Below are 15,094 nucleotides of genomic sequence, written 5' to 3' on the forward strand. Positions count from 1 at the left end.
AGAGAGAGAGAGAGAGAGAGAGAGAGAGAGAGAGAGAGAGAGAGAGAGAGAGAGAGAGATTTTTTTTGGTATTTGTGTCTAAGCGATTGAAAAAAGTCGATGTAAACAGTCAATGAAATGTAGGCAATTAACTGTTGGCTACAATATAATTCAACGTTAAGGACCATCGCGAGTTTACAAACTGAGGTGTTTTTGTGAACATTCCCTACTGCACTTGCGAGAGCCGCGACATCGAACTAGTTAGTTGTCTAATCATGAAGAGGCAAACTGCACGAATTGGCGCTCATCCCAAAGCTACATAGGAAAAACAAAACGTTTGCAGGATAAGCTTTGGAAAATAAGACTCGGCACTGCTGAATCAAATGGAAAATACATTGCAGATGACTGGGCTCGCTCCCTCCCTAATGCTTCTCTTTGTCGGATGTCGGTCACATCAAACCCTGTGCGTATGTCATTCTAGAAGGGGACTACAGCAAGAACAGAACAGATTTGAAAAAATTGTTGACAGAGGGATGGGGCGACGTCGGTGTTCTCTCCAGACATTTATAACTCTCCTTCCAAAAGAAGACGCGTTTGCACATTGTCAGCGAAGATTACCTTACTTGCTGCTTGGAAAACCAACCTACATGGACTACTCGAAGTTACAGTGAACCATTCTCTCTTCATTCTAATACGGAAAAAGTGTAAAGTAGGCAACATGATCGACCTTTTATGAAGAAAGCGCATAGGTGTATGTGACGGTGACATATGTGAGACAAGTCGCGCGCATTAGGGTACATTTTGTCATCCGTGTTGCGATAATGTGACCACGGTCATCGTTTTTCAAATACCATTTTCTTAAAAAATATTAGGATATATAAATAGCCTATGTATATATTCACTTTGCAAAATAAGCGGTGATTTCACAGCAATAAGGCTGCAACTGCACAAGTGGGGACAAGAAGGCAACGTCGACCAACTCAAAGGAGGTAAGTTATAGGCTTACATGTGTTTTTATTTCTGTCACTTATTTGAGTAAATACCTTTATGACATTACATTTCCAAAAACGATCGGACAAGTTCAACAGGAGCTGCCATAAGCCTACATCTTAATAGTGAAATCTCATGGAATTTCTCAAAAAGCAAGACCGTTTTTTAAAAACTAGGTTGTATGCCAACGATTGTTTTGTGTGTTGTAGAAATGATAAGATGTTAATTGGTGTTAAAATCAATATACATTTGGTGAACATTGGTTTTAATCAATATTACACTATACTGCACTTCTGTATTGCTGAAAAATAATATATTAGAATGAACCTTCAATCTGAGAGGTGCTCTGCAGTGTATCTGCTTTCACTTCATCATGTGCAGCGATGGTATTGGATGTGGTTCATGAATTGGCAGAAATATTACTGCTGCCTTCAAAGGAATAGACTGGGTTGAATCATTACTGTCATTCTGTCCTTTTGAGTGTATCATTTAATTGCCCTCTTAATTGCCCTCTTCCGGATTCCCCTTGCAAAGGAAAGACACAGAGGATATAGTGTGAAAAAAGCCTTTCTTTGACATTAGTATCTATCTCCACTGAACTGAACTGATCCTCTGAATTCTCTCTCTTCCCTTCCCTTTTTTGCAATGTAAACCTTCCAAAGCTGAGTGGGTTGGCAATAAGGGTTGGACACAGTTCACCTCCGCTTACTGCCAGCAACATCTGGAGTCACTTCCCAGAAATTACACCTTTGCTATTTGTTTCCCGTAGAAGGAAAAGAGTCAGATGGAATTCAGATAGCTTTTCAGGCTGCAGGGAGGATGCCATAGACAGACCCTCCAGCTCATCTGACATGCATTGGCAGGGGAGGGTGGTATTGTTTGAGGAAGCACTCATATTTTTCCTGACGGCAGCGGTGACAGTGTTGTCATCTAGTTACGAGGCTGCAGGCAGTCACCCACGCGGGGGGGTGTACCTAAGAGATATCCATGCCAGATTGTTTTGCTTGAGTCCCACCCTTCCAGCCATATATGTATCAAAAGTCCTCACTGTGTCTCCCCTACTCTAGGGTTGTCTGGCATGAAACCATCCATCATATTTCTTTCTCAGCAGAATCTTCTCATCATCAAGGATTTCAACGATGTAGACAGCCTTCAGCCCACTCAGTCATTCATCTTCCACAGCAGGGCAAAGAAAATCCCATCTGTTGCCCTGTCTTGCAACATTGAACATATCAGAGGAAATGTTTAGTAGACGGATACAGTCTTTAAAAAACATATATTACAGGAATTAAACGATTGTGTCACCTAGCAGGTACTGTAGTTCTAACATTAGTTGAGGCCTATTGTGACTGCAATGAAAAACCCAAAGAAGGTATGAGATAACATGACATTTACATGTAATTCTACACACATTTATGAAAGGTCAGCCACATTCTGTGCCAAATACACATTTCTCATCAATTGTTTTCTCGTGATACATCTTTACAGTTTTTTCAGCTGTGATGCATATTCCACCAGAATAGTTAATTTATGTTGATCTGGCATTGTGACGGTGTGATCACATTTCTACAACGCATCATTAGTTTGATACTAGATGTCATTGGATTTGATCAGTTTTTGATCATTTTTTTTTTTTAATGTTAATTGGGAATTAACGATACTTACTACCTTTTGTCATCTGTTTGGCCTTAGTAAGGGAATACTTTTTCTTTTACATTATTCTTGTGCTATCTGAACTACATAATCTAGTGAGCATGTTTTTACATATTTTGCAAATATCCAGTCACAAGACCTTTTCCCTGCTATGATAAGCTTAAAGCTGCTCTGCCTTTGAAGAATGGGCACTTACCTTTAATTTTCCTTCCTCAGCAGACCAGAGAGGAGTAAGAGATGACCCAAGTCTTGTCAGTAAAGCCCTCCCTGGACCCAGAGGACCCCCTTCTCCTGCAGAACCAGCACTTACGGGAGCACTGCACCAAGACCTCCAAAGCCACTCCCATGGAGTCAGGGGGCCCTAACAAGCAGCTGGTGGAGGGTAGGTTAACCACACTGGCTCAGATTTGACATTTTTGCTGCAATTTCTAATGAAGTCATGGAATCAGAATCAGTGACTAACTTTAACCCAAGTTTTCACCAGTGTTTCCACCGCAAGTCCCCAGAACTTTTAGTTCCCAGGACTACTTTTCAAGGAACTGCTGCCCATTGTTAGCCGTGTTTCCAAACAGGAACTTTCCTCAGAAGTTAAAACAAATTTGTCCACTAACTTTATTTATATATAGAATAGAAATCTTAAATTAAATTTATATACAAATGAATATGATTTGCGGTGTGAAAAAGTTTCTGTTTGCTTATCACGCCAGAGGTTTTAGAATAAACTCAGATTGCGGGTCACTGATTCCAATTGCCGACGTATAGTAAAATACATAACCCCGAAACTCAGTAGTTCCTGCTTATTGGTCCCCGGAATTCTATTTGGTTGCTGATTCCTGCGGTGGATGCACAGTGAGTTCCAGGGTATAGCTCCTAGTTCCAGGGTATGGCTCGTAGTTCCGGGGTATAGTTCCTGTGGTTGAAATGGGGCTTTTGAAGATATGTACTCAGGGGTTTTGGAGTTACTTATTATATATATTTTATAGGACCCAGTGGGAGTATATACTTTATGCTCAACTGAACTTGTACTAATGATCAAAGAACACTTTACCAACCATCCCTAAAAGAGTGGTACTTACTACAATATGTGCATTATCAAATGTGCTCCGTAATTTCTCAAATTATTTTCATTCTATGTTTCCGAATAATTAATGAACTTTTCTCCCACACAAGAGCTCCCCTGTAGGCGAGTGCCAGACCATATGACTATGTCGAGGATTGCCTATATTAAAAGGAAGTACGTGGAGGATGAAGACTCATACATCACTTTTAGGAGCTACTGTAAAACTGTACGTTTAAATCAACCTTTCTCACAGCATATTTTTGGTGCAAACTTTCTCTGCGTCTGTCTAGAATAGTCAAATCAGATTGGTTGTTGGGGTGTGCATTGGTCTCATGTTATCGCTGACATATATTAATTAACGACCAGTCCTCCTAATTCGTCCATAAAAGTGCTTTTTGAAATACTTTTTCAGTTTCTTCCTTGAAGTCATAACAAAGGTAATAATAAAAAGGGATGTCCCACAGATGGCACCAGTGCTCGAGGAGCGCGCGCAAGTGCTCCGGCTCTCCCTGGAAAAACTGCGTTTCATTGACTACCCTGAGTCCTTCCTCCGGCGCTCTGTCCTGGTCAACAACCTTCTGCATCGCCTCCGTGCCGAGATACTGCTCCAGAGCGACTGGTGCCTGCCACAGAGCCTGAGGGTCCCCGCCGCCTTCCCCTCATATCTCATCGCACCAGCTGATGCGACCACGCCCTACCTGGCCTTTCATGGTTCTCTGCCCCCACCCTGCCTGACCGCACAGGGATCCCCCTTACGCAAGCGGTTCCGGCTGATCCGTGGAGGGGAGCTTCAGCCCAAGTGTGTCCAGACTTGTGGCTGCCTCTACACGGCTGTAGCAGACCAATACCTCCATTTACCCTTTTCAGTGTACAAAACTGTGGTTAACAGCTGCTCCTCTGCCCCGCACTCCGCCTCTTCTTCATCCCCCTCTCTCTTCCAACTAGGGTCTGGTGAGAATAGACTGGGAGTGGAACTCGATGTAGAGGAAGAGGGCGAAGACGGCGACGAGGAAGAAGAGGAGGAAGAGGACAGGGAAATGAGAACAGCCAGACTTCAGATGGCATCCATAGAACGGGCAAGGCCGAGGAGCAGGACTAGAACCTTACGACTAAGAAGAAGAAAAGAAGCAGGGGATGGTGACAGGGGAGAAGTGACGGGGGATACAAAGGGTGACTTTACTAGAAACTGAGGAGTCACAGAAGGGGACTGGTTGATTTATGTGGTCCTTGTAAGATTATTAAAAGGAACTTACTCTCTGGTAAAGTTACAATGTTGGGATTCAAATACTTTAAGTGAGCTGCAGCTTAGCTTTGCACTATCTCTATAAACCCCCTCAGTACAAAAGAGGAATTGAGGCTCTACTATTGGTAAATCTAAACCTTATTAAACTGTCTATGAAATTGAGAGTAGGTTGAGTTGAGATATATCAAATGTAGCATATTAAAACTTCATATTTAAAGCAGTTTTGAACAGGTTTGGGATAAAATTAGTTCCTGTTGATTGTTATAGGCAGATGTAGTTAGCAGGAGTCTCGGGCTATTGACATGTTGACAAGGATGAGACAGTATTCTATGCTAGAGCAAACTATTTTGGGAATTGCTGTGAGACACAACAGTCAAAACAAAACATCTGTTTTTCACCAACAACAAAAAAACACGTGGTGCCTTTTTATTTTTTATATTCTTCTGTAATAGAGTACTGTTCTGTGCTTGTTCTTGTTACTATGTGTCTTGCATTTCAAGTGACTGCATCACACCGATACCAAAGGACAGGTAAAATAGCTGGAAAACAATTCTCTGAAAGATTCCTATTCCGCAGACGTGAGTTCACTGCACTTACCGTATGCTTGATCTTATTTCCTGTCAAAGAACAACCTAACCCAACGACACACAAATGACATGCAGACCATTGACCTGGTTTGAGAATTAGTAGTTTGTGAAAAACATTTTAGAATTTACAGAAAATCCCTACTTCAAAGGATAACTCAATTTACTTGTACTTCAGAACCCACTAAAGTAAATCATTTAAATGTACTTTTGAATATGTTGCACAGCTTGATATTTAACTCAGCAGAGAAGCAAAGTGCAGAAATGCAGGGGTCAGATGGCTGAGCGGTTAGGGAGTCGGGCTATTCATCAGAAGGTTGTTTTTTTGATTCCCGGGCCGTGCCAAATGACGTTGTGTCCTTGGGCAAGGCACTTCACCCTACTTGCCTCGGGGAGAATGTCCCTGTACTTACTGTAAGTCGCTCTGGATAAGAGCGTCTGCTAAATGACTAAATGTAAGTTGCTCGTTTGAGTTAAGGCAGTCGACCGCTGTGTGATCAATCCCAGTATACAATTTATACAAGTCTTTGCAACAGAACATGTCATTAATTCACAATAATAGAGCTAGTACAGTAAAAAACTGCACATTAATGAAACCTAATACAAATTTGACATTTGATCTTAAAAGAAAGTCTACAGACATTTGTAAAGATATAGTTATTTCAACACACGAAATGTCTGTAGGTCTTTACTCCTGTGAGTCCCTCTGCTCTACAGAATGGATAGGATCATTACCTTGTCATTAAGTTAGTCTGAGTCTGTAGAGCATGGTATGAATCACCATTTGTAGATAAGAGACATGGAAAATTGGGTTTGATAAAATTGAACTGGATTCACATACATTTTGGTTTTGCATGCAATTTTGTTCTTTGTCATTTTTGTTGTTTGCAAAGTACTTTTCTAGAATCTTAAAAAATGTGGAACAAAGTCATGCAAAAGGGAAAAAGCAATACACATATTTCAAGATAAAGCTATTTTCACGTAATTTCTTTGTTTGAAAACTGTTCTAAACAAATAAAAGGATTTTGAGTTTCATATTTCTAATGTCAATTTTTCTGAACTGTTTAATGTATAGCCTGATACATTACAGGTGACAAGATAAAGTGAAAACAATACAGATATTATCGGTGTGCTGCTGGATCAGTCAAACTCCATTTTTGATCAAGATAAAAGGTTCTGTCTTTGAAAAAGGATTCATTATTGGGGAACAAATGCATTGAGCTTCAGTTACAAAGACTGCAAAGTGGCTAGTGTTTCAAGAGTAAAAGTGACTATAGTGACTGAATTTAGATAGGAAAGACATCTGTAAATAGGATCTCTTTTTTTTACTGTTGTTAAAGTAGTTAAGGTCAATGCGAAATGTCTGCCAACAAGAACAGCCTGTCAACAACTGCAGAAAGACCTGGACGCTTGACCCATCTCCCCTTCATTCTGTCAGCTCTCTTTCTGCCTTTTTATCTTGATCTGTCTCTTTCCCTCTCCCTCACTCCTCTCCCCACACATTCACACACACATCCTGCCAGCTCCTAAAGCATAGGGACCCACGGTATCCATCATGCACGTACACACACACACACACACACACACAGACCGTGGAAGAAAGGAGCTGTCATTTTTCAACAAGGAACTTGTTGGCAGCTCATTGTTGCTATGGGAACTGTCTGTTGGCAAGGTCTGGTTTTGCATCACAAGGCCCTCAAATAGGTTCCAAAGCCTCACAGGTCTCTTCCCCCTCTGTATATCCATCCAGCTTACTCCTCTGAGCTCGGTGTCAAATACAATGCCAGTCTCTCTTTTGCCATCATCTTTTTTTCCATTTATACTCACATATGTTTATTTTAGCCAAAACTACAGACTAGGGCCAAATTAACTAGAAGGAATATTGATTAGTTTTTTTCTCATCACTCTAACTAACCCCTTATGTCTTGTAGGGAATGTTGTTAATAATGTCACAATTTAGCAGAGGTTTTTATCTAACGTGACATACACACACACCAAATGTACCTGTGCGCACAATCTCCATTTAACACTGAATGAACTAACCAACAGCTCAATCACATTCTGATTTAAGGGCACTGGCATCACAGGCACAGAACTAATATGTATAATGGAAGCTATTCGATTGTAGTGTTCATTAATGCTGTTAAAATGAAATATTCTGTACCACATGAACAATGTTACAAAAGCAAATGGTTGATGCTTAATATGTTTTGATTCTCTTTTTACATAGGAGCAGTAGTAACAGTAGTAATATTCAAAAGTAGTTTCAGTAAAATTACTGAAAACTGTTTTAGTAAAATCTATTTGAAAGTAAATGTTTTCCCCAAAAGTCTCAAAACGATCTTTGGACTGTGTGTGTTAACCACACTTCTTAACACAAGAAATGCTAAATGAATGGCGACTAAACCATTTAAGTTTCTTGCTTAACTGGTTCCTTTTGGGTCAAGCAAGCCATTGTATTTGCATAATCCTTAGACTTTATACTTTTGTCCTTAGAACTACTTGGACAAAAACAAAAGGAAAGTCAAACATTAAAATGTTAACTGAAATGAAAAGCATAACTCCTATAACTCTATATAACTCCTATAACCTATTACTCTGATAAATTTGAGCTTTACATTCAGTATTGTATGTGTTTCTAAATGATTTTAGCAAGACATTTAATCCAGTCCAGATGGATACAGCCTTTGGTTCACATACAGAGTAAAGTCAGACTTTCTGAGGGACAACTGGTACCTGTGCTAGTGCATTACTTAACAATACAGAAAAATACAAAATAATCAGGCAGACTAAACCATAGAGCCAATGTACATTTGAAATGTACAGAGGACATCAAAGCACATCATTAAATTCCTGAGAAAAGCCTCAGATTAGAGTTTACATTCTGTAATATGAGTAGACATTTGGGGACAGGGTGGGGTGCCAAACCGGTTCAAAGAAAGACAAAGAAGGAAAAACTAGCAAATAGCTTTTCTTTATCCAATCTCCTAAGAGACAGGCTGTTATGTAAGAATAATCTCAATGGTCACACCCTGATCCCACACAGAATGTTAAGAAAATTGTAGCGGTAGGGTAAGGAGGGTAAATGAGTTCAGAATTATAAAAGGAACAAAAAGGCTATTCACCATGTCACTTGAACTAGCAGAAAGGGAAAAGCATCAGTTACAGGTTAAAAGGCTTGGAATTCTTTATCAAGTATGATATAATAAATATGGTAACCATTGTTTGAACAGGAGGATGATATATAGAACCAATCCCAAAGAATCACTTAAAATTTGTCAAATATTCTTGTCACACGGGAAAACAGAAAATATGTGTGACATGTTTTAATCATAATATGGATATTTTACAAGACAGCAATGATTCCATAGTCAGGATTAAAGACCCTAAATATATAGCATTTTTTGGTTAAAGGGGGATGTAGGGTTTCACTAGATTAAGTCCACAAAGGAGAAAGTAATGCAACATAGAAAATACATTCTGTAGGGATCAGAATAGTCATGGTCAGTGTCCTAAGCTGTCTTTTTGCAAACGTGAATGAAGTAGCAGGGTGCCTCAGCCTGGCCAGGCATGTAGGTCTTGAAGTCACCGTAGACACTGTGCTCCAGCTTGTTGTGGAAAGCCTCACTCAGGATTGCTTTGAAATTCTCCAGGCGATGGGGGTAGTAGGATAGGCGAAATTTACTACAGGAACACAAACACACACACTTGGTAAGACACTGATACATCAAGCAAGTTGTATTAAAAAACTTGGGTGGTTGGTTGGAACTTCCAACATGCAAGGACCCTTTCCAACAATAACTGTATATACAGTATTTTGAGATTTTTTATATTGATACATTATCTTCAATAAACATAGTGTACTATTTTACAACTTATTGACTGGCATATAAACAAACAGGTGCAAATACAGAACATCATGGTAGTTAACAGCCAATATATGGATGGTTTTTAAATTTCTGTTCAATATCTACAATTATTTATTTTTTTACGTTTTCTTACCTATGAATATATAAATGTTTCAATTTCCTACAGATAATGAGCTTCAAATGAACTTATTGTTAAACTGGGTTTGCAAATGCAGTCCTTGTGAAGACCAAACTTTCTCAACCCTGGTCCTCAAGGACCCCCTGCCCTGCATGTTTTAGATGTTTCCCTCTTCCCAAACACCTGATTCAAATGAATGGGTCGTTACCAGGCTCATAAGGACCAGGGTTGAGAAAGGCTGCTGTTGACCAACACTGTCAGTGCCAGTACTAACTGTGTTGTTGTACTCTAATAATTCCTTCTTGATTGATGCGGTGGGCAGAGTTGTTGGAGCTCAGACTGTGAACTTACAACGCAGCATTGATTACAACAGGGATAAGTTTGCGGCTCTGCAAAGGAAGATGGAGGACATGGAGACCTTCCTGAAGGGTGGACGTGAAAATTGAGTTGCGGCTACTCGTCAAAACAACTACCCCAATCTTATCCACTTTCCGCCCCGTAACCAGCACAGGCCTTGGCCAAGGCCGTCGCTGGAAAACAACTCCCCTGGAGAGCGCTGAAGCGAGACTATCTTGCTCCTCCCTTCCCCCCCCCCCCCCCCCACCGACATCTGTGGTTTGGTCTCTGCCCGGGTCATGACCAAGGATGTCTCCTGGACAACACAATCTGCATAGGGAGAATCGGACTGATTGTGGTCTAGGTCGAGGGCGCCAACCCAGACCTACTCACACATTAACTTTCACCTACTACAGATATCACCACCCCCCCACCCCCATCCAACGCCTTCGCCTGCTTGTTTCCCCAGGGTGGCTGGCGGGTCTGTGTCCAGCGCCTACCATGGCTGCAGGTCCAGATGCTGCTTGTCTACCCCCCCCCCCACTCCCCGTTGCAAGTCACGTGTTTTTGTAAATGTTGTTGTGCTTATGTGCTGAGGTTTTTGTCTGTTCCCACACGGTACTCCTCTAGGAGAATTGTCTGGGTATTGCCTTTTTCTCTCCTCCTCTCTCCTCATGTTATGCTGTGACTTTCTAGTCTCGTCCTGTCTACCCCCTTGTCATGTTTGTGTATTAGAAACTGCAAGTGGCAGCTCGGATCTAAGATGGATTCGAGAGACCGCAGATAGAGTGCGGCTAGTTTGGTTTGTTAAACGTTTTAGATCAACACTTGTATTATTGTTTTTGTTGATTTTATGTAAAGCACTTTGAGCTGCAATTCTTGTATGAAAAGTGCTATATAAATAAAGTCTTACTTACTTACTTACTTCTATAAGTCAAGCTGGCTAAGACTGTTTTAACTTACAATGGTTTGTATTGTTCCCAAGCCATGACCTACTCTATTCCGTTATATCAGTTACAGTATGTGTCATTTTCCTATAGTGGTGGACAATGGTACAAATAATACAACCGTCTAAATGGCATTGTTACTTTGTAAAGTGTTTTGTATTATACCTCACTTCAGGATGGTTTTGTTCTGGATGTGGCACCTGTACAGTGTAGTCAAGGGTAATCATGTGAGGTTTGTTGTTGACCCAAAGCACCGAGGTGGAGATGTCCTGAGTAAGGTCACTCTGAAATCCAATACACACACACACACGATTGGTTGAGGCACAGTGCAGCTATGTAGGGGTTATTCTACAATAGCAAATGGCAATATCCACACGCACACTCAGTGCTTCAGGTAAGATAGTTTACTAGTCACTAACTTGCTTTAATAAATTATATTAGCTTATCTTATTTATTATTCTGGGGATATACATTACTGTAACTGGTGATTACATAGTAAGAATTGAGTCCCAACCTCATCTTAAATGAAGCTCTGTGGGATCAACTGGACAGGGTAAAGAACAAAAGCTACCAAAGATAAATTACAGCTAATCCTGCGAGAATCTTAGAAGGATTTATCACAGGAAAAAGTGTTGTAAAATTGTATCAGACATGGCCAAGTATATGGTTCTGAGTGGCCTTTCTACGACTTGAGCAAACTGCTGTATGCACTGTTTGAATCACGTAGAAAACATGCAGTTTGGGTCACATGTTAGCATCTAGTACCTTGTAGTAGATATTTTTCCCCTGGGGTGCTAGGCCAGTTTCCAGGATGTAGTCATAGTTGCGGTGGTCAATGATCAAGATACCTCCTGGTCTAACCATACTGGCTATGTTCTGCAGAGCTAGCTTCTGGTCACTCTGGTCCCCTCGGGTCAAAGTTAAGAACAAAATGTTAAATGTCACACTTTTGAAAATGAAATGTATTTGAATTAAATTGATGGGAATGGGTGGCTTCAGATTCTAAAACAAATCCAAATTATTTTATTTCAATATAAGCAATGATTTAAGGCCATTTCTAGCATTTATCAATTCTTGAAATAAATAGGTACTGTACCAATGTACCATAAGTACTTAAGAATTTGAAATCTAAAAAAACATTGATTCCCTTCCTGCCTCCTAGCCAACACTACTATGGGCACTGTAACTGTCCCATGCCAACCTTACTGTAATATTTATCAGTTCTTTTCCTTCTTCCACTCACCTTTGAAATCTGGCAAGTGGGCAAATGAGTTCCCCAAGCAGATGACGGCATCAAATCCATCACCTGGTTTCTGAACATCTTCTGTTAACGTCAGCCAGTTTGCCTCCTCAATCTCTATAAAGTTAGAATATGTAAATAGGAATCCATGAATGAATGTTTTTTCTACTTTCTGCAGTAAGATTTGTGACAAAACGTGCATGCATATTTTAGCAGAATATGAGGTTATTTTGTCACCTTACTGTGGAGTGCAATGAGCTGGATGTGCTTCTTACCCCATTGGTCAAAGGCACGCTCTTTTCTTCTTTCCCACCTCTCCTTCAAGGCATACTTCAGCATTTTGTCGCTAGCATCCACACTCACTAGCTTAAAGCCCTCTTCAACCAGCATGATGGAGTCAACTCTGCAAAAGAAGGTTTATTGACTAATTCAATGCGTTTCATGCAACTTTGTCGAGAAAACCCTTTCTTAATTTCCTTTACATTGGATTAAAGAGTCTGCTAAATGAATACAGTCTCATGTACTGAACACTTGATGTAGTGACCCCTAAAATGAATAACCATAATGTCATCAATCTTGTTTCTTTTCAGTTTCAAAATTCCAAATGGAGTAACTTGACCCTGCATAGGTGATGGATGTTCAGTTCACTAAAGATGTTAGTTTTAACAATTTGTTAAAACTATTCATTCAGTCAGACCTCCGTGCAGAAAGTCTGCCGGAGTCTGCAATTTTGACATTCCACTTTGTTGCCACCCCCTCCCCCCCAACAAACACACACCCAAAAAAATCTGTTATGACCTGGGTATATAGGCTACATATTATTTAATACATACAATTGGTCATTGTGAAATTTAGTTTGTGCCTGATGCCTACAATGTACAACAGCACATTAGACTTTTAACCAACATCGCATAACATCAATTCCACAGCATAGAACTCACTCTGCGTGAATTAAAACTATTATCCTCAATCATTGGTGATGATTTATTCATATTCTAGTAATCAATGGAAACAAGGCATTTCCAAAATGTAGGCAAACATGTTAGCAGAAGGGGTGACCAAGGATGCTCAATTTATGATCATGGGCCGTTACCATGGTCACAACAAGGGACAACATTTTCCAGAGATGCTATATTAAATACATTTACCTTCTTGCTTCTACAAAGCCTTTCCCTGACTGTCCCACTCTGCCCTTTTGTAACAGCACATTGCATTCAGCAGGTAAGCAGCGGCGTGTACAATTTCTGCCAGCTCCTTTGGTTCATTCAAAGGTTCACAAACGACTTCTAGCAGTATGGCTTGTGGCATTTTGTTCACTTAAAAGATTTGTTAAAAAATAGCAAATTGTTCACGAACGACCCATCACTACCCTCCATTAAACAGTCCATACAAATAATTCAATTCAATATTGTTAGCAAAGTATTTGGGGATACAACATTTTGTGTTATTGTCAGATTCACTGCTGAAAACCACAGGAGGAGGCGTGTTTTAGTGGACAACTGATGAATGGGGTGGAGCTGCTTCTTTGCTGAGCTGGCAGTATGTGAGTGTCAACCCTCTTCATAGAAGAACAGCTGTCACAGGCAAAGAAGGCAGCAGTACATAGTTTTAAAAAACTTTTGCAGTTTACTCATTGGCAGGGAAATCAGTTCAGAGAGAGAGACAATGTCCAATAGCTCATTCATCTAATAGGTTTACATAATTGTATTGCTGGACAATTTTGAGAACTCAAATTGGATGGGGCCACTAATCTTGTTCCACTAGGCATTTTTGTGACATGTGACCTACTACGATACACTTAATGGAATGCAGACAAACTTCGAGGTCTACTGGACAATTTGCGATATTCCCATTTGCTCTTTAATACTTTTGTTTTCCCTGAAATGTTACTTCTTTACACAATTTATGTGGATATCCCAAATGAAAACTATATTCAGAGACTTAGGTTTTGTAATTCGATATTAAAGTTGCGTAAGGCCAAATTTGATCCTCGTTTTTATCGTTCAAAGACATGTGTCCCATTTTCATTTGGAATCAATTGAAGGGAAAAACGAGCAAAGCGTCATAACAAATAGGAACTGAATGCTGCATTTAATGCAAAAGAATAAACGAAAAAAAATGTTGTTTACAGGCTTTTTCAGCAGCCAGCTTGTAACAGATAAGAAGATACGTAAAACAATTCTAGGAACTTTTGTTAGAATGATGATAACTTACTCTGTCTAAACCACAATCTTGAATGAAAAACTAGCAAGTTTTAACAGATTTTATAAGTTTACATCCCAGATCAAGAAACAGATATAATTCAAATGTTTGTACCAAGCTCTACTAGACCAATACATTTTTCATTGTTCGAGCCATGTTGAAACCTACATATGATGCAATAAACAAAATCACAATCTCGGCCCAATTATTTCCATACAATTATTTCAGTTTGAACAGGGTTATGCAGCCCTTCTGTTCCATCCATGCAGTTGTTGATCTTCACCCACATTCACTTGTTGTCCTGAACTGAAGCAGGCCATAGGGCTACCTTGCTAGACAAGACTGGCTGTACAATTTGAAACAAAACTTTTCATTCAGTAGCAAAATGTGATGGTTGTAGACGTGTTTCTTGAAGAAACAACACTTTGTTATAAGTATCTTAATTACAACCAGTTGGTTTAGGCCATGAATTAGGCACAAAGTAATGAAATTTCAAATGTCATGTCGGCCACCATACCCTGTTCCGCATGCTACGTCCAGAATTTTCTGTACACCCTGCTTTTTCAGCAAAGACACCACCCAACTTTTATATTCTTCCGTTCTACTCCGCGTGTCTCCGATGTACAGCTGCCATACTTTTGCTGCTTTTCCGTCAGCATACTGATCCGGGAGACCAACGGCAGCAACACCGAGAGAACGAGTCCTAAAAACACTGTCGACCGACATTCTGTATCATCAAAGACTAACGCTGCAAGATATCACAGTAAATGTATCCAAGACTCGTGGTGTAAGTAAACACCTTTCAATAATCCGCCTTTCCTGGAATAAATGATTTGACAATTCTAATCTACAGGGATACACTCTACATCTTTC

The 15,094-nt window shown here is 40.1% G+C and overlaps 2 protein-coding genes across 5 annotated transcripts; one reads left to right on the forward strand and one right to left on the reverse strand.

Moving 5' to 3' along the window:
* Window positions 1–546: 546 nt before the first annotated feature.
* Window positions 547–6,490, forward strand: sertad4 (SERTA domain containing 4). Of its 4 annotated transcripts, XM_067242724.1 has the most exons (5): window positions 547–968; window positions 2,081–3,004; window positions 3,793–3,908; window positions 4,147–4,481; window positions 4,628–4,758. In XM_067242724.1, the coding sequence occupies exons 2-5, from the start codon at window positions 2,860–2,862 to the stop codon at window positions 4,635–4,637; spliced, it is 606 nt and encodes a 201-aa protein (XP_067098825.1). In that variant the 5' UTR covers window positions 547–968; window positions 2,081–2,859; the 3' UTR covers window positions 4,638–4,758. The 4 variants fall into 4 exon arrangements, with proteins under 4 accessions (XP_067098825.1, XP_067098823.1, XP_067098822.1 ...); XM_067242722.1 differs by having other exon boundaries at window positions 2,078–3,004; window positions 4,147–6,490; XM_067242721.1 differs by having other exon boundaries at window positions 4,147–6,490.
* Window positions 6,491–8,783: 2,293 nt separating this feature from the next.
* On the reverse strand, window positions 8,784–15,094 carry gnmt (glycine N-methyltransferase). The gene is made up of 6 exons (XM_067242726.1): window positions 14,739–15,094; window positions 12,295–12,422; window positions 12,023–12,136; window positions 11,545–11,687; window positions 10,945–11,063; window positions 8,784–9,193 (listed from the first exon to the last, which is right to left on the reverse strand). Exons 1-6 carry the CDS (start codon window positions 14,945–14,947, stop codon window positions 9,022–9,024), a joined length of 885 nt encoding a protein of 294 aa, XP_067098827.1. The 5' UTR covers window positions 14,948–15,094; the 3' UTR covers window positions 8,784–9,021.

This window comes from Osmerus mordax, chromosome 9, assembly GCF_038355195.1.
Source record: "Osmerus mordax isolate fOsmMor3 chromosome 9, fOsmMor3.pri, whole genome shotgun sequence".
Classification (NCBI taxonomy): domain Eukaryota; kingdom Metazoa; phylum Chordata; class Actinopteri; order Osmeriformes; family Osmeridae; genus Osmerus; species Osmerus mordax.